Below are 20,115 nucleotides of genomic sequence, written 5' to 3' on the forward strand. Positions count from 1 at the left end.
AATACATAGTATCGAGTCACAATCATCTTGTAGAAAAATCTTACAGTAATGATACACTTGTACGAAAAAATGGAGAAAATTCTGATAACGCTATTACCCTGATTTATACAATTTTTAAAGAAGAGATCGAATTGTCATATCTTACCTCATGACTTTCACATATCCCTTGGCAGCAGCAACGTGAAGTGCGGTAGCTCCTGTCCTAGGATGGACTGCGTCTTTGCCGGGGGCACCGTTACACCAAGCTCTGGCATCGATCATCATTAACCTTGCCTCTTCGCTCCTAGCTTGATCAATATCTATACCTAAAGGACAATCAAGGATGTACCAAAAATCAACTAACTTAAATTCACTGCAATCCAGCATAACATTAGTGGAACTATGCAATGAAATTTACTCATTTCGACATCCTTTGTAAAATCTACTTATTGATTAATCGAATAATTATTCATTAGCAAATTAATAAGATGAGTATAAAATGTCTTTTGTGTACACAATCTCAATTGTTCCAGTCTCGATGAAGGCAACAGACTGTGTGCAAAAATAAGTTTGCGATCTAAAGCCCCCCTATTTATTTGTAATGGGTTTGCATATTGATTTAAATACAAGAATATGGCGAGCAAAGTATGACAGTGCTACGAACCAGCTTCGTTGATGAACTTGTAAAGCATATCTTCCATTTCGGTGCTCTCTGCAATATCAACGGCTAATTGCCCGTCATTGTTCACAGCTGCTAGGTTGCATCCTTGTTCTATCAGGTATCTAGAAGCCACACATACATTTTGTTATGTCCATGCCTCATTGATAACTAATGGTAAATTGCATTACATTTTCATATCTAATTGATTCCTGTGAAACCGAATACAATCTATGCATTCACTGTCACTGATTTCTCTGTAACTCTAGGATATGATATATTACATGGAACATTATCCTTTGCGTAGTTATTCCACATTTTTCACAGTCATAAATCTTAAGGCAATTTTTGAAAATGGTCTTTTACCTTTTTTTACCAAGCAACATTGATAAAAAAAAACTAAAAATTCCTTTCTATGTGGAAACACTTTCGATATTTCAAAAAAGTATCGACGATTAATGTAACACTCAGTCACGTTCACAAAAACGTACTTTATGTATGAACAAATACTTTGTTGTAAAAACCAATATGTATATTACATTTATTGGCTTTATTTGTATGATACATGTTATACTAGACAATTAAATAAAATTCCTAGGTTATTTCGAAAGAAACGAATTGAAAATTAATTGTGTTTAATAATCGTATTATAATTTTATCTGTTAGTTAAACATAATTCGATGTATCCACTCCTAGTTTGGTTGGACTCCAATTATCACAGTGTACTAGTCATATTATTAATCAATCAAGTGGCTCCAAGCTATTGGATATTGTGTAACAATTCCAATCAAACACAAGTAAGCGAATAAGCCCAGGATTTTCTTTTCACGTAGTTTACGGTGTAATCTTTTGCATCAGTTTCAGATGATTCGGATATCAAAAATGACTCGGTCGGTAAGATAGAATTGTCACATGCCCTTAATGGGGTTTGAAAGCTCTGCGACTGCAGGACAGAGGGGACCGGTTCCAGTCGCCGATAAAACGTCGCTTTCATTTCTGTTTTCGGTTATTTTTCATAAACGGATATCGACAAGTTAGTCAGTTTTTGCACGGACTTTCGTAATATTTTATACTATGCTCTCAGCAATTTTATATTAAAGCCTAACAATTTTGTTCGAAAATAATAGATCAACTTTTCGGCACACCTACCATAAGTATCATCAACCCATAAGAAGTTAACTCTAGCTTTGCGTGTTCTCGTAAACGACATTCAATAATGTCTTCAAATCTTCGCAGCAACAATGTCTTGTATATTAATTAATCGACCACGAAAGTTTCGAGTAGTCTTGACGGCCAGGTATACTTTGGGATTGTATGCCGGTGTTTAAATTGCGACAAGATTTATCGGGTGATAGATGATACAAATGTTATTGGTTTCCCTTTCAGTCACAATGGGATGCTTGGCGCCCCACCTCAAGGATTCCATATCCTAGCATTATCAACGTTTAGTTACAACTTAAAATGATAATTGTTACTTCGTATAACTACAAAAACCCCCGAGTAACAAGTTTCGGCCAGAATCATCGAATTATCATAGTTTTTTCGATTTTGCATCCGCCATATTGGAACCGCCATTTTGGAATTAGAAATGATCGAATTCCGACTTCAGATTCGTGATCAGCGACTCCGTAAACCAGCGAGTGACAATATTCAGGCCATAATATTGAGTTGAAAAATCTGTGACTGAAAGGGTTAAAAGCCATTCTAATGTGCAGCAACAGTACAAATGGGACTAAGGGAAGATGGAAATGCGTAGAGACGTACTTGGCAATTGATATGAATCCGCACGAGGCGGTGGCATGAAGAGGCGTCCATCCTTCGTTATCTCCACGATTGATATCCGCCCCCTGCTCCACCAAAAACTCCACCATATCCAAGTCATCGTCAATGCAGGCCTAAAAAAGACAATTCATACGGTTTTAATAAAATTTAATAAAATATAAGGTTCTACCCCAATGTTGTTCAACATATTTGAGTCGAATTTATAGTCAAAATTGTACAGCGCATTGATAATAACAAGAACATTCCAATCTTTTTATTTATATCTTTAGATGAGTTTTGTCTTTATAATTAACCACCATAGCAATGTGGCTCGACTAACGCGATAAGTTGTCGTTCATCTTTTTTCATCGCTAAGTATTTTTTTAATGTTTTTTTTTTTTTTTTTGGCTATCTATTTCTTCATCAAGTTCTGTATTTCTCGTTGAATGAAAACTATGCGATTTTATACAGAAAGAAAACCTGCATTATTATTGATTGACCCGCCAAGCCATGTTTCCCGCACATTTATAAAACTGTGCAATACACGTGTTAGATAAATTTGGAATATGTAATATGCGTAGATCCTACAGGTAGGTATTTATTGCTTATATACTACCAACTATGAAAACTATTATGTATACCGGATAATTAACGTCATCTATTATTTCACTTGTATCTATGCTTTCCATTACTCGTTAAACAAATACTCGGCGTCATTTGCATACCTCTTACAAATGATCTTTTCAAGGACTTAATGAACCATGCCAGTTCTCGCATCTCTCAAACCGCTTCGCACCTTTAAATTGTACGTTATAGATGAAAACAATCAAAAAAATAAAAAAAATTAAAAAAAAAAATTAAATCTAAATGTTGGGTCATTCCGTAAAGCCGATCAGTCTTGTCAGTCGGAGCTTCTAGGGCGCTTTTCACTACCCGGTGGTACTGCGGAAATTATTTTTTTTCTTTCCATATCTCCAGAGTAATTTGCATTGCCGATTTTATGTACATGCGTTATGCACATGATTTTATGAAACAGCATTACGATGATATTTTGCATCATTACTTGAATCCTTAAATGAGAAATGGTTTTTCACCAACAATATCGGTGGACCGCGAATGTTTTGGTAAAAAGCAATTCTACAAATGTTGTAATACACGAATATATGTACAAACACAAGACATAACCCAAGCTGTGAGGTAAAATGTATAATGAAATCCGTAAAGTAAAAACGGGTCAAGGTATTTATAAGATAAAAAAATTATCATTCTCCGTGTGAATTTTGGCATAAATAGTAAACTGTAAAAACACTTTGTACAGCCACGTAGAGTTGAACGATACCTGAATTCGCGTCTATAATATACAAAATCCTACGCAAGACGATCCAAAAGAGACATTCAGCTCGTATTAACCTATTGGTCAAATGTCGTAGTTCTTAAATAGCTTCGAGCTACTCAGTCGGCTACACTCCGTTCATCAAGAACGTCTGCACCGCTTAGAAATTTTGCCTCGATGCCAGCACAACTCCCGCGGTTATGTTATACACGACTCCAAGATGAGACTCTCCGTTAGAAACGTGCAATTTAACGCATTACGAGCAACTGCGTTACCTACTTATACCACCGATTCTACGGTGCACAAATGCATGCTAGACCAATTCGGGGCATGATTTTTTATCAAAAAAGTTCAAAACTATAACGATGAAAACCTTAAAGATGCAGCATCGGTACAGTTATTGTGTAACGGAGTACCTCTGCTGATAGAATGGATGTAGGTGCATAATACCTTTCGTCCTTCCTCTTTTATCGCTTCAATTTTAGTAACTACCCAAGTCGGGAAGTCAGAAAGTCGGTAGAACGACGTTTCAACACTTTCGAACGGTATATTTAAATTTTTATAACCCGAGCAATCGTTATTAATTTCCTGTATAAATGTACCTACATACGCATACATGAAAGACGTACCTATAGAAATAAATCTTATTTCGAACGTAGTATTTTTTAATATAAAATCCATGGGTGTGACGAAATCAGTTATATTTCATGAGTTCAAACACTGTACTTACAATTAGTGCCGTATGACGACCACCGCTAACGTGGTTTTCATGCAGAGTGCATCATATGATGAACGCATCGAGTGACATATGCTAAATTGCATATTTTCCTTAATAGCAAAAAACCGTAACTTCCCTCTGTAATTGTTACATGTATTCGAAATCAGTGCGTGCATTTTAGAAGTCGGACGAAAAACGGAAGTATGTTGACAGAAAAAAACACAGGTCGCTCTAGTGAGAAAAAGTAACCTTCTCCCAGGCTAGTTTTCGATTTTTTTTTTACGATTTAGGATTTACAACATAGGGGCTTTGTAAAGATAGATGGGGTATTAGGGTTCCAATATTTTTTCATAGTACGGACCAAATAGAGCAAAATTAGATACCCACAGCTAAAGTGTCCATTATTTTGGCCGTTTTGGAATTTTATCAATTTTACCCGAAATATAAGATATGTTATGATAAAAAAAAAAAAATATTCCCTATGAATATAAAAATTTTCGGATAATATTAACACGTGCCGGGGGACGATTGAAATGTTGAATGTAATATATATTGAAATCATCGATGTTTTTGTAATTTGTTTTTTTTTTTTAATAAGCTAAAATGGACTGAAAAAATTAATATGATACTTGAAAACAATGTTTATATTTCCAAATTAACGTACGAACAAAATAATTTGGGATGAACGAACGTATTTCATGGATAACGATACTTAATTAAACCGTAAAAATTATACTGTTGTGAAATATAAGAGAGTTTTGAGATTCAGTGTATTTTTTTTTTGTTCCTATGTTAATCAGCAAATTGATTTTTTCAGTCCATTTTGGTTCATGAAAAAAACAGTAACTGGCAACTGCTTTAGGGTATACTTAGGGGAAACCTTCAGTTTTAGAGTGCTTATAGGAGACTAAAAAAAAAAGGGTACTTTAGGGAAATAAGGGATCCACTGTGTAACCTGAGATTGCTAACGTTCTTTTGGTAGCTCCAGAATGTAAAAAAGGTCCGGTTTTGCTGTACCTAACATTCTATTACTTGCTGACCCGGTTATCCACAATTTTTTTTCTCCTTCCGACGCACTACATAAGAAATATTTACATAAGAAAAGGGTTCAGCTAGAGAACAAAATCAGAAGTGCAACTTGAAAGATAACAAATAATTAATTTCATGAGGTTGAAGTTGGTAACGTTACTTTAAGCGATGCATGTTTAGGAAAATCGTTACTTCACAACCTGAGGATTGTATGAAATTCAGCATTCAGCTAGTCAATCATAACAAAGAAAACATGTTCATATTTTTAAAAGCCAAACTCCTTGGAATTCGGTCTAAAATTATACAACGGTTTATTTCATAATGTTTCGTTGCGTTAACGTTACTAACTTCAACATGGTTCAATTTCCGTACTTTTCACAATCTTGCCATTGTTTTCTATAAACTTTACTTCTCGACTTGAATCACAATATTAAAAACGCGTAATCTTGTCACTTTGATCCCATTTAGACTTCTTCCAGCTCAAATTGTTCATTTTTTCACTTGTAAGGCGAATAACTTCTGGATTCACGGTAAGAAAAACCACGTTTAAAAACTTTTGCGTTATAACATGAAGAAAAAAAACTTGCAATTTTAAAAATGAATGCCGGGAAAATTTTTCAACAGACACGCCGAGTGTACCTAATCGGATAATATCTGTACGATGTTGAAGTTAGTAACGAAACATTGTATTTAGAAACGCTATTTCAAAATTTTCGTAACAACTTTGAAGGCGTTGATTTTCAAAAAACTGAATATACATACAACGATGTAACAAATTGTCTAAATAGCAGCGCCGCGCTGTCATAATTTACCAGATATTTTACCGATATGTTTAATACGCAACACCCTGTATATATTTACGCAAAGCATAATATTTACTATACAAGAGTAGGTACAAAAATATTCTCAACGTAATTATATATTTTCTGACTTTGCAGGCTTACAAATTTCAACGATACGCATCGCAATAGTAACCTGGACGACTTTAGTTTTGATTTTTATTTATTTATTTATTTATTTGAACATGCACGGTACGTTAATCGAGCATACGTATTATAGAATACTACAAGTATCTAGATAATTATTTCCTACACGCGTAAAAAAAATATTACACAGGAATCGATCGTTTATCATGAGGCTGAAGTTAATAAGATTATTTTAATGATTCGTGTTTCGAAAAACCCGTTATTTCGTAATTAACGGAAATTCTGAATGCAATAAATTATAATAAAGCAAAATTAATTCATATTTTCAAAACTTAGCCACCTCAAAGTCACTAAAAAATTGCATAATAGCGACTTTTTATTTTCCTCTCCAATGTTTCGTTACGCTCAACGTTACTAACTTCAGACTCATCGTATATATCCGTTATACGTATAATGCCTCCTTTTGATTTCGCGCGTCATTTTGTGAGGCGCAAGTTTTGTAACAAACAAACGCACCGATTCGAAATTGAAGTCTGACGTCACTGCCTGTTGCGTAAGTTAAATGGTTATATACATAGGCTCCATGTTGCGTCTATTCTATACATACATATGTGTATATATATATATATATATTACGTTATATTAGGATACTATTTTAGGCTCTAGTTTTCAACTTACTCCTCTTACCGTATAATGCTTTTGATAAAAATTTCCATTATTCAATTTCAAATTTATGATCCAAAAGAGAAACTTGAACAAAAAAAAAAAAAATAATAATTAAGAGTACGACTATTTTTCAACGTAACTTGTATAAACGTTTTTGTTTGTACCTACGTCTGATTCACCGCGTTTACAAAAAGTACAAGCATTTCTTACTAACCGAACATTCCTATCCCATACCATTAATCAAATTTAAGCATATAATATTGGAGCGCGTATGCATGTCTACGAAATGGGGGGAAAAAAAATTCCCTAGAATTTTGGAGGGTTCGTGTAAAAAATTGTGAAAATAAACCGTAGATTGAAAAAAATTATCTCTAACGGGTTTTCAATACACAAGCTTTCGTTATCTGCATTCCAAATCTTTCCCAATTGTTTGAAAATTTTTCTTCTCTATGATTTAACGCCACCAAATGACGATGTACCGGTAAACATTATATGTTCTCTATAGAGTGATGATTACTAGGACGTCGAAAATTGCCAAGTCTAACAAACATTTAAAAAATCGACAATTTATACGAATCCAAGGTATATTTTCAGTAGTATTAGTAGAAAATCTTAAGAATTCCTGATGCGATATTTTATATGACTGTATATGCAGTATTATTCGTTATTGAATATCATCATTATCAACATCATCGATCCATAGCTGCATAACAGATCGCGTCAGGCATTCTCAAGATTTTTTCCAATTCGTACTGACAATATTGTATATACCTTGAATTGATATTCATTTTGGATAAAAAAAAAAAAAAAAAAAACATATTTGTAATTATACTTAGACAAAGACAATAACTTATCAGCGTTATTCAAATGAAAAATAAAACGCGCATACCATTTCTAATTGAGAACTTCTTTCCACTACTTATTATAGTAGTCGATCTGATAGGGAGGAAAATGCGACGAGTGAAATTTTTTTCAACCTATGAGGTTGAAGTTAGTAACGTTACCGTAACGATGAATGTTTAGGAAAAATCGTTACTTCGCAGCTTTCAGATTGTATAAAATTTAATCAACATCAACAAACAAAACGTAGTCATATTTTGTAAAGACAAATCCTTGAGAGTCACTCTCAAATTTTACAAAATGTATTACGATTTACGAAATATTAGAAAATTTTAAAGCTGCAAGATAACGATTTTTTTAAACATGCAGCGTTGCAGTAACGCTAGTAACTTCAACCTCGTGCAAATTTAGAGAGTACAATGTAAATATGGAATGTGAAATATTGTATTAGATGAAGACTTGCAGTGAAACTTGGCAACGTTCTGCATTCACTACTGCCAACTTGAAAATTGCGAAAATAAAGGTAATATCACAGGTTGTAACAAATCCTTGTTCATTAATTGTTGTTCTTTGCAAAATTATGGATGAAAAAATGTATAGCTCGTATAATAAAAGCACAAGAAGTGAGAAGGAAAAAATGAATCGATCTTAACAACAGATAATAACAGACGAATGTGTACTCGCGATATCCTGAAATTTGTTGATGAAGACATATTAAACTTTTCTACATTTCAAGTTACGATCCACGAACTCAGGAATACGTAAAAGCATACGCAAAAGCATCATTATATGAATATTTATTAAGCCTTTAATTCAGGCCGGTTTTTTTTTGTAGCTTTTTATTTATTAACCTACTTTTTTTCCGACAACTCTCGAGTTTTTTGGTTCCACGTGGTACCAGAAATATTATTAAGACGAAAAAAACAAAATACAAACTTTCTTTATTTATTTATTGCAAAAACAGCACATGTAAACAAATGGTCGAAATTCGTACTTTTCCGGGAAAAAAAGAATTTTCTGCTAATTTAGCACAAAAATCCAAATGCCAATTTTTACACATGCTTAATATACACGAAAAAACATCTTTCTTCTTGTTGTTTTTGTTTGTCCGCCATATTAGATCCGCCATTTTGAATTTTCGAATTTCGAGTTCAGATTCGTAATCTGCGAGCCCAAAAGGCCATGATGCATGCAAAATTTCAAGTGAATCGCATATAAGGAAAAATGTATGCACGAAAGTGTTAATTTTGAAAGAATGTTGTGAAAATAAACGATTTCTAAGGGAATTTTTATAAAGGGAAAACAATGAGTATCCAGCGAATATCGATTAGTTGAAGTCAGTTGTTCGCAGTTTTCGGAACGAATTCCGGTGTACTTTATAATACATGTTTCGCAAGAGGGCCAAACTCTCTGTCTAATCTTAGTGTAACGTTACGCCGGTTGCCGGTCGTCACTACCAACACTTTACTGTCAGTTATACTCGTGCTTGAACGTGTATCCGTATCGCTGAACGGAAAGCGTAAACGGTTCATATTCGTTGCTGCGCCAATTGGCAGCGCGTTGAAATAGTTTGCATATTGCAATTCAAGTTCGAGTATTACTTGCCAGTCGAAGATAAAAAGAAAAAATATGAAAGGGGTTTGTTGATGATGAATAATAATGACCGCGAACAATGGATGAGTGAGTGAGGTTGCGATTTGGACCGTGCCAAAACAGCGGATTCGTAAATTATTTCTTCCTGTTCTCTTTCTGTCATTGCCAACAAGAAGTTGATCCGCAAAAATCTTTGGGGTGATAAGAACATTGAAATGCAGGTCAAGATAGCTCTTGAACACAGTAACAAAAGAACGATGACTATACCAGCGATAAATGAAGAGCGAAAGAAAGTTACGGATACCGTTGCACACTTCGTTGTATAGCAAAGGAAATATCACGAATTTAATCAGGCTGAAGTTTGTAACGTTATTTGTAATGATGCATTTTGGGAAAAGTCGTTATTTTGCAAATTTAGGATTACTTGAAATTTAGCAAACTGTCAATACAGTACGAACAAACTCTGATTTTGTAAATTCAAATTCTTACGAGGCTGTAACGTTACCGTATCGAAATGTTGAAACGCAAATTACGGTTTTGCACCTTACGAATAACTCAAGTAACAAAATAATGAATTTTTCTAAAGATTCATCATTAGAATAACGTTATAAACTTCAGCCTAATAAATTCTTCAGCTAATCTAAAGGTGCAAATAGTGATTTTTGTTTCAACGTTTCGATACGTCAACGTTGCTAACTTCAGTCTCGTCGAATTCAAGTGTTTTCACATTGATGGACATGGACGTTGGACGATACTTTGGTTTATTCCTTGTTAATAACGCGAAAAAATGGAGGAATCACCGTAATTTTCAAGATTATTGGTGCAATTTTATTAGACAAGGGTAACGTGTCATAAAACATTTGAATTACGAGTATCTAATTAGGAGATTGAAGTGAGTAACGTTACAGTAACGAAACAGTGAGGGAAAAATCACTATTTTCTTCATTTTAAAATGATTTTGAGGGAACTAAAATCTCAAAATATAAGAGTGTTTTGTGTTATTAAGCATTACTGAATTTCAGGCAATTCAAAAATCGCCAAATAACGGTTTTTCCTCAGTATGAATCATTACTATAACCTTACTAACTTCAATATAATTACCTAATTAGACTAACGCGACTCCTAGCATTAGAATACAATCCATAGAAAGTGAATGACGAATATAGATATTTAAATGGTTCAATTTGCGATAAAACATTAAGGGCAGGAACTTATACAGTGTGAAAGTTATGGACCGAACATTAAACTAGGATATTATTGTAAATAATAATGTACCGTTTAATGGTGAAATCGTGAAACTAGAAGAATATAATTTGAAAGATTGCTTTCAACAACAGTGAAAAGCTCAGTTTTATTAGCTAAATATTATATCTTTATCCGAAAAAGCGGAACCCGAAAAATTTTTGGTAAAGCCAATCAGATTTTGTCTTCTCTAATTGAGAGAATTTTCAGAAACTACATGAAATAAAAAGAAAAACGCATAATCATGAGGCTGAAATTAGTAACGTTATTGTAATGATAAAGGTTTTGTATAATCGTTATTTCACAGTAGCAGAAATGTCTGAAATTTAGTAAATCATAGTAAGGCAAAATGTATTCATATTTTCAAAACTTAAATACTTCGAAGTCACCATAAACTTGCAAAATAGTAATTTTTTCCCCCCAATGTTTCGTTACATTAACGTTACTAACCTCAGCCTCGTGAATAATCGACAGCTAAACGAGCAATTCTCTTATCAAGAAGAAACGCAGTATAGTTAAATGGTGTGATTCTAATATTGCCTTGTTACGGATTTTAAAGTTTTGATAATTCAGTTAATATGAAGAAAAGCGGGTCGGCAGCGATTAAATAAAATTACGTAGAAAATTTCACGTACATATATTTTAACGATAATCTGATGAGAAAATAACGAGCAAACGCATGCAACAACAATGATTAAATAGCAGGAGAGTAGAACAAGATATTGTATGAAAATGATAGGAAAAAGCGTTGCATCAGTTTCTTTAATACACGGAATAGTCAGTCACTATGGCACTCCGATAATAGTTAAAGACCCCGAAATTTATGAACTTTGAAAAATGTGTACGCGTACATTACTGAGTTTTCTGCATTGGTGAAACCAAATACCGAGCCCTAATTTCTAACTCCTCTGAGACGATATTTAGCTCCATTAACTGACACAATAGAAAGTGAATTGATATGCCCATTAGAACTAGAAAAATAAATTTCCAAAATAATTAACCTTGAGGAAGCAGAAATTTAACAAGGTTGGGACAAGTGTATTTTCATATCATTGTTTCGCTGTGCAATATCTTGGATTTTACAGCTCCGTGTACGTTTTTCTTTCATAAGCGCAGTCACCTTTTATTCGATTCTGGATGCTCAGATAACTGTAAAATTTGTCTGAGTACCACTGGAGGGAATTGCGACGTAGAGATATGTTTGAAGAACAAACCTCTTTTCAATATCATTCGGTTTAACATCTCACAATCAATTCGATTTACCAGGTACTTCCCACAAGGGTATTGGTTGAGACCTGGTACAATTACAAGGAGTTTGCACTTTCGGTAATGTATCTTCTCCAATGGATAGTGTATTGTGTTAGAGAAACAAGCATGTTTTTACTTTGAATTACAATATATCATTAATATATTATGTTATTTGGCATGTTCTTCAACTGGCCATTACAAAGTTTGACGGAATAACTAATTCGCTGTTCTTAGTCTGTATGATATCGTGCATGTATATATCATGGACATAAGTCGCTCCAACTCAAATTTATCTATATGCATGAATATCAATCAATATTTCTATCACGCCAGCAAATGTTTCGTTACCATTATTACGAGATACGGTAGTTGGCATATATTATTTTCAGGTCGACTCGCAAATGACTCGATGAATAGGTCGACTAATACATTATCCAAACTATAAAGATAAATGATGAATGGCCAATTTTGCATACGTCAGCGAGTTCATTCCTGGCTCAAGTTCATGAGTCTTTTATCTCTCAGTTTTTACGTTTAGTGTAATATTAGTAAGGTAAAAAGAAAATTTCACTTCAACTGTTCTGGATAACGAAAAACATGAAAATCAAATTAGGAAGAATTTATCCTTGGCCATGCGTTCGTTGATATTTATTTACATTTCTGTTCTTTCAGGGATAAAATTTCTTTCGTATAAAAGAGAAAATTCATGAAACCAAATGTCGAAGAGAAACATTGAACATATTCTGCGGTAGAAATTTAATTACTGGATACCATCAGATATTGCATTAAGCCATATATACAGTATAAACTACTCTGTTCCTTACTATTCGAGTGATTTGACATGCCCATAGCCAACTGGCACAAGCCGATGTAATGCATTCAGCTTATCGTTCGGTGGGTAAAATGGGATAACACTGAAGAAAATTCAATTTCAAATTCTAATTATTAACGAAACAAACTACGTTGTTGCATACTAGCACCCAGCATAGAAGTAAATTACAGTAACTGATGAAACAGTGGATGCATTTGAGTTTTTTTCTGAAAATCTAAAACGGAAGAAATTCAATTATACCAGATTACCATATACTGGAAGTCTGATGAACGATTACCAATGAATCCAGATATTTTCACTGACTTCCAAAGAGAAAATTACTTGATATTAAGAATCAGTAACTTCTGATGATTTCCATTTAGAATTTCGAAGAATGAATTTCGTTCATTGCCACATTACGTCTCAGCTTACTAGCTGTGTTGAGAATTTCGGTTATCTTACTTATAGGAACTACGTCTTAAGCGATAAGATGATAATTATCTTTTCTAAAAACACTGTATCGTTGTTGTTTTGAATTTTAATGTTTTTCAACTTGTTGTCAGCGATATTGTCAAAAAGTCAATGTGACGTGTGCTGTTTTCAAAGTAAAAAAAGAATTGGGACAAGAACAGGTGCCTAAAACTATCGTCGACACCTTAGGTAAGGTTACTCGGTGCTTTTGCAGCCCTGGGAAAGGGTCATCGTCTCAGAAACTTCGTACGCCATGGTTAGCAATACGAGAGTTGACAGTCAGCTACGAGAAGGTGTAACACCGATTTCAAGCGATAAGCGATGGAACTGGCCAGGTGACAGAACGCACAATCGATACACCTCACAGGTGTGCAGCTGGCAGAAACGAAAAATTGAATAGGAATGAAGAAGCGCATGTACAGAGAAGAGGAGGAGACGGAGGAGCGGCCGACTTGACGCACGTCAGGAGCAAACCGAGAGACACACATGTGAACAGCAAGTGAGGGATTGCGGGTGGGTGGGGGGAGGGGGATTCAGTGTGCGAACCGTGCCAGTGGCGACCACTCGAAGGAATTCCTAAATTTAACAGGCTCAGTATCGGAGCGGACGAGGTAATCGTTGAGTTATACGAACGATGGTCGAGGGAGGAATGAAATCTGGCTCCATTGAGGGAAATCCACGTAAGCGGAACGCCGTTGTTTGCGATTAAGGAGACAGCTGGAGTAAACCGCGGCCATCTTAGACACACATACGTCTTTCTCGGGACGATATACCAACCCGTCAGTATCTCGACTGACCGGGTTTAAATAGACGATTCTCCTGTGCCGCAGGAACCGAATCTGAGAAACGGCGACGGGAGACGAAAAGAAGGGAGGCGAGCAGGGTTCGGATTACCTGGTGGAGGGCTGTCAATCCATCTACGTTCCCGGTGTTGATGTCGGCCCCCTTCTGCAACAAACGAATCACCTCCTCCTTGTCGCCCGCTGCACATGCTGCTAAATACACACAGTCCGCGGAGAATTTAATCTTACGATCAATCTGCCTTGGGTGGGGTGGTTCGCGATTTGTTTCCGACGTTTCCCAACGCTTTAACTGTTCGGCCCTCTTGAAAAGAGCCGAACTTGATCGAGTCTCTAGAGACATTATTTGATCCACACTCTCGACTCACACTCACTTCACTTGCTCGCTACCAGCCCCCATACGATTTCTGTCCACTGTAGATGGAGGGAGCGGTCGCCCGACGCCGAGGCACCTCTAAACTCGTGCTAGGCTATTCTTGGAACTGCTCGGAATCGCTCGGCCGACTCGGAATGACTCGGCCGCACAACCCACGCGCTACCTCAAATTCGTGGTCAAAACACAAACTATCCACGGCAGACTTGTCTAGCTTAACATTCGTGACTCTTTTCTGTCAGTTGAGTTGCCTACCGTGCGGTGGTTTTACACACATATTGGGCGTGTTCGGAAATTGACTGAAGGTACTGTCAGTACTGAAAATCTACAGTATAGGTCACTTGGACTATAATATTTTCAGTACTGACAGTACTGTCAGTCAATTTTCGAACACACTCCTCGAGTCCCCAAGTGCTTTCGGTAAAGCTGGGATTTCATGGGCAGCAAAAAGCAGCAGCAGTTTAGTAACTTACTAGATATTACTAACATTTGTCTAGTAATTGACGCAGCAGCAGCGCTGTTCATAAAGGCCGTGTTCGAAAATTGACTGTCAGTACCGAAAATTCCCTAGGACAGAGTCAGAGCTATTCACGAACTTGGAAGCGTAAAAGAGATGAAAGATTGCTGACAATACTGTCGGTCAATTTTCGAACACGGCTTGTGAAGCAAAAACCGGAAGTTTTTGAGAGTCATCGTGCCCAGTCTCCCCTACAACTATGTCAAGCACAAAAACTAGTTACACTAGGCGTCCGACCCCGAACAAGATTCAGCGAGCGAGTGTTTTAAAACTAGTTTTATATTATCACGGAAGTAGCTGGTAATACAGTATTTGTGGTGACGACCTCTGTCAAATCAAGAATGGCACGAAAAAAAATGTTATGCTCTATACTTTTGCCCCATTGTTGCGATATCGCTTTGGTCCCGATCTCACGAATAACGAGTGGAGGTGAGTACCAAGTGTTCATACCCTGCATTACCGTATCTACGGGGTTTATTTAAGGCGCCAGATAGAAAAGAATAAGAAATTGACGTCGGTATGTCAGTTGCCCAATGACCATGCCAGCATTGCGAAATACGTTCTTTGTGAACCACTGGTCTAAACCGTGGGTGTAAACATAACTGATGGAATACAGTGCGTGCGAGAGAGATAGCGAGTTGAATTACGTACCTCTGGTGTAGGGTTAGGGAACTCAACCCAGCACACCACCAGTAACCAACTTCAGCTCACCTAAAGAGCTCAGTTTCAGCTGGACGTTTTGGTAGACGTCTCACTGGACGTCTCTGCTCTCTTCAGTCGAGTAGAAACCTAATGGTAGACGGGTGGTGGATCGGGCGGCACAGTGTCATTGAAATTATGTGATTAGTGATCCGGAGTGAGTTGTAGTGTGTTCGTAAATAGAAACCTGTTAAGTACTTTACAACACCGGATACTATCGTTTCCCTTTAATGGAATGTGAGTTTACATTTACGATTACATTGTCCATTACTATAATTTTTTTTAAACTCTCCTTTTATTTTTCTCTGCTTTTGACCGACGTTTGTTCCCCCACGACGGTTGCATTCTTACACGTATCGCGTGTAGTTCGTTGGATACATCCGAGCGCATAAGGCTTGCTCGATTCAGATTCCGAGCTAACTAGCAGACTACTATCAGCCTGCTTTCTTCTCAAACCACGAGTTTGATTGGTCCGAAGCCTTTCACATAGCGCTCTGAAGCTACTTGGATCTAGTCCAAAGGCTTTAATCAAACGTATGTATACACACACATTCATACACACCTGATACATATACTCTTTATTCCTCTGCCCTGCTCCTTGCATGCCTCAGTCTTCATTGGTCTTCATCTCGTTCGTCGCCTCGGTGAACGTTTGGATTTTGTGGAGAAAAAACTGTTTAGAAAGCTCTGTCACGTCAAATATCGCGTCGTCATATACATGATTTTTAATCTGACAGGAATTTCATTCACCTATAATATTCCGCATGTTTTTACACACGGAGATTTTCGCCACGATAAATACCGTTATCACGGTGGTAGGTCCTCAGTGGGCGACGGGGGCTGTTCTTTTCAACATTTATGTGGTAATTGACAGTTCCAGTTGGCTATTTCGGGTAGTCTTACGTTTTTTCACTCTTTACTTACCCCGATTGCGTGAACCTTGTCAATTGGCTGATACATGGTGCGATAAATGACTACAGGTATTATCTCTCCTGCAATCAGTACGAAATAATTTTAATGGATGATGAATCATCACGTGTCTTGTACTTTGTTGTGTAATTCGCAAAGAACGCATGCAGGTACCAGTGTACACTAATTACTTAAATGCATATTTACCAATAACACTAGATTCGCGTAGTGTCATATTTTCTCCGACAGGCTTGTAAGTTTATGTAAACATTGACAGGTCATATCATTTTGTATAATTGTTCATTTATTTTTCAAGACAAAAACGATAGTTGCTAGCAGTGATAATCCGGTTACGTAGCTTACTTTCACAGAGAGATAACGTTCGGATTGATAAGGTTTATTTACTTACCTTCATAATGGCAACAACGCAAATACCATCTACTTTGATAGAGATACAAAGTGACTAAAAGTAAATGATAAATTATACAGGTAGATGAGTAAGAAATTCAAATACAGTTCATTTATTACTCACCTAAAAATTCAAAATGAAAATAATTCAAAGTACAGATTCACAGGTCCTGACTTTTGCTGTGAACCGTGAAAAAATTTGCTCAGTTTTACAACACTCGTTATTTTCATATCACTGGAATTGGAGTCTGTTTGCATTTGGTTTTTCATTGTTACCAACGTCGGTTGGTAAAGTGTAGGGAAGATCACAATGTTTATAGTTAACAAAGTTCAAACATGAATAAATGTTATCGGACAAGTTTGAAAGACAAAAATGATGACCAATGAAAGTAGATTTGTAGAAATAAATGTTTGTTTATTGATAAAATACTCTTCACTTCATTATCAGCAATTTCAGAAAATCTGTGTTTGCCTCATTGCTTCCAACAGTAGAAAAAACATTTCCTTGTACGAATAATCAAAGATAGAATCTTTTTAACATCACTATTTTGTATATAATTATTCTTTTAATAATCACAATGCTAAACAAGATTTAGATAGCAAATTTTGTATTTGTAGGCCATCGTCTGATAGCTCAAAATCTTTTTCTCAACGAAATTAACTGTGTAGGAGTACATCGTATTTACAACACCATGTAAAATATCTACAACTCAGAAAACTATCAAGATCCTCTTTTTGAGAGAACAAAATTTTGAAATCATGGCTCGTTATTGTATTGATCAAACTTCAAGTACATTGAATAAATCGAAAGATTGTTTCAACTATACTACTATTGCAAGACACATGATCCACATGACTTTTATAATTCTTATGAGTAGTATCCTCTATAAAAAACTGTAAATAAAACTATATTAATAGGAAGTGCAAGAATGGTTTATCGTACGTTAATTTACAACAAAGGCCCACATTGGTTTTATACATGTATCACAAACGAACACAAGAGAATGAACAAAGAAGTATTATTCCCAATATTTGCTGCAATGCAAGACGATATAATATACAGATCAAATAAAGTTTAACCCGTTACAAAACAATCTCCCTTGCAACATGTGCACCTGATCCTTTACATGGCGGTAGAGTCCAAGAACTATGATAATATTCGAGACTTTTTATTCATTGCGACATCCTGTTTATACAATCGTAATTCTGAGAAATCACATTGTTCACAAATTATTTGTCAAACCATCGATCGAATGCATAGTAGAAAGAAACAAAAATCTTTGTGAAGAATTTAGTGCGAATTCAAAGAATGTCGTGAGTTATGTGATAATTATTATTTTTTAAGGTCATTTTATCTACTAGTTCCATGCAGACTTAAGAAAATCATTCGTGGAACTTTCCGCTGGTCTCGTTATTTTCAAATGAAAATCGCGGGCGAATTTATTTTTACCAATAACACAGAGAGAGCTGATTTTACTCGAAATCGCGGTTGTTCTAAGATAAATGGGGCCAGACTAACATACCAAATTACATCTCAATTGTACAACCCATTTTCGGAGAATAGATTTTTTACTTTACTAAAGAACTCGTCAAGAATTTTTCAGCGATTTCGCTGAAAATCTGATCAGTTTTGAATCGGGGAAAAAGTATGAGACTGAAGGTAGTAACTTTATTATAATAATTCGTATTTCGGGAATTCCGTTATTTCGTAATTTTAGGAATCTCTGAAATACAATAAATTATAACAAGGCAAAAGTTATTGATATTTTCTAAATTTAGCCACTTCAAAATCACTACAAAATTGCAAAATAGTGATTTTTCCCCCCAATGTTTTCTTGCGCTAACGTTACTAACTTCAGCCACGTGAAAAAGTTGCCTCTAATTCTTTTCTCTGATTGTGAGTGAGATGGAAGAATCGGGAAAGTTTTAGAGATTTTCTACTTACGGTGTAACCTGCGCATAAAAACCTGTCATGAATTGTACATACATACATGCGTATTTCTACAATTTGTCATAACCGTTATGGACTGAATTAGGGCGTAAATTATATATACGGTGTGAAACATGACGACGAATTCAATCGTTCGCCTCGAATAAATTATTTTATATCAGCTTCATCATGTGTAGAAAATGTTTGTTATGCTTAGCTCTCGATATCTTATCTGTTTTTATATTTCGTTGAATTCCTTTGCCGAATCGACGGTTTTCGTACATCATTTTTACGATTATCTTCTGTTAAACTGAGAACATTTCAGATCCGTTATTTGCCGCCCACACCGGCGAACGGATTGGTTGTGTGAGAACTGCTCTAATTCTTGCGCGTTGCATCTCATCGCCCACACTTATCCGTATTTATAGAAACACAGTCATCCCATGTCTCTGTATGTTTGTATACCGATGGGGCATTCCATGCCAAATCACCGAATCTCTGACTGACCCCGATCATATAAAATTTGTCCAATTATTTTCTCTCATTTTTCCGTTCCCTCAATTCAAGGGTTTTTCTAGATTTTCATCTCCATCTTTTGCTTGTAAATATTCAAATATTTTCTACACATGTCTCTTGAATTTTTGTAGATAAAATTGAAGGAACGTATCGCAAAAATACGAAATCTTGAGTTCCTGTTCGATGGTTCAACTCTAAATTCAATTCTTGAATTTTTAGCCAATCTGTATATTGTGAATATCCCAGCTGAGAATGCGCGATTTATATTTAATTGAAAAAATGCATCAACGAGATTTCTGGACTGCTTCGGAATTTGCAAATTCCTTCAAAACAAATAAAAATCTTTTAAAAATTTTGAAGCTCATAATGGATTAGGAAAGAACTTTGCAATTGCACATAAAGGTCTTTTGAGATGGATTAGTTTGTTTTTTAATTGTTCAGATAACGACTGATTTTTCACGAGATTGGAGTTAGTAACGTCATCGTTACGAAACATTGGAAGAAATCACTATTTTCGTATTTTTATATCTGACTATGTTTTGTTTTGTTACGGTTTATTGAATTTCAAATAATTCTCAAATCGCGAAGTAATGGCTTTTCCTTACCTTGAATCGTTAAGATAACGTTACTAAATTCAACATGGTGATTTTTCAAGGATACGCCGACTAGAATACGCTTGAAAAAATTC

General features: G+C 35.6%; 2 protein-coding genes across 16 annotated transcripts in view; one reads left to right on the forward strand and one right to left on the reverse strand.

The window, feature by feature from the left end:
• Positions 1-14,572, reverse strand: part of LOC124298243 (protein phosphatase 1 regulatory subunit 12A) — a 46,693-nt gene extending 32,121 nt beyond the window's left edge. For all 6 annotated transcript variants that reach the window (XM_046750004.1, XM_046750003.1, XM_046750002.1 and 3 more), the window contains exons 1-4: positions 14,170-14,572; positions 2,402-2,532; positions 644-762; positions 146-305 (exon numbers count right to left, since the gene is read on the reverse strand). In XM_046750004.1, coding sequence (XP_046605960.1) covers positions 146-305; positions 644-762; positions 2,402-2,532; positions 14,170-14,418 — 659 coding nt within the window. In that variant the 5' untranslated portion in view covers positions 14,419-14,572. The remainder of the gene's footprint in view (positions 1-145; positions 306-643; positions 763-2,401; positions 2,533-14,169) is intronic.
• A 1,101-nt stretch (positions 14,573-15,673) lies between these two features.
• The window catches only part of LOC124298242 (F-actin-monooxygenase Mical), a 40,617-nt gene continuing 36,175 nt past the window's right edge, over positions 15,674-20,115 (forward strand). For 4 of the 10 annotated variants that reach the window (XM_046749996.1, XM_046749993.1, XM_046749995.1 and 1 more), the window contains exon 1: positions 15,675-15,901. The gene's annotated coding sequence lies outside the window, so the exon portion shown is untranslated. Of the gene's footprint in view, positions 15,902-16,030; positions 16,199-16,288; positions 16,528-16,553; positions 16,645-20,115 lie in introns of those variants that run through there. The other 6 variants (XM_046749988.1, XM_046749994.1, XM_046749989.1 and 3 more) reach the window with 5 other exon arrangements.

This window comes from Neodiprion virginianus, chromosome 2 (genome assembly GCF_021901495.1).
Source record: "Neodiprion virginianus isolate iyNeoVirg1 chromosome 2, iyNeoVirg1.1, whole genome shotgun sequence".
Taxonomy (NCBI): domain Eukaryota; kingdom Metazoa; phylum Arthropoda; class Insecta; order Hymenoptera; family Diprionidae; genus Neodiprion; species Neodiprion virginianus.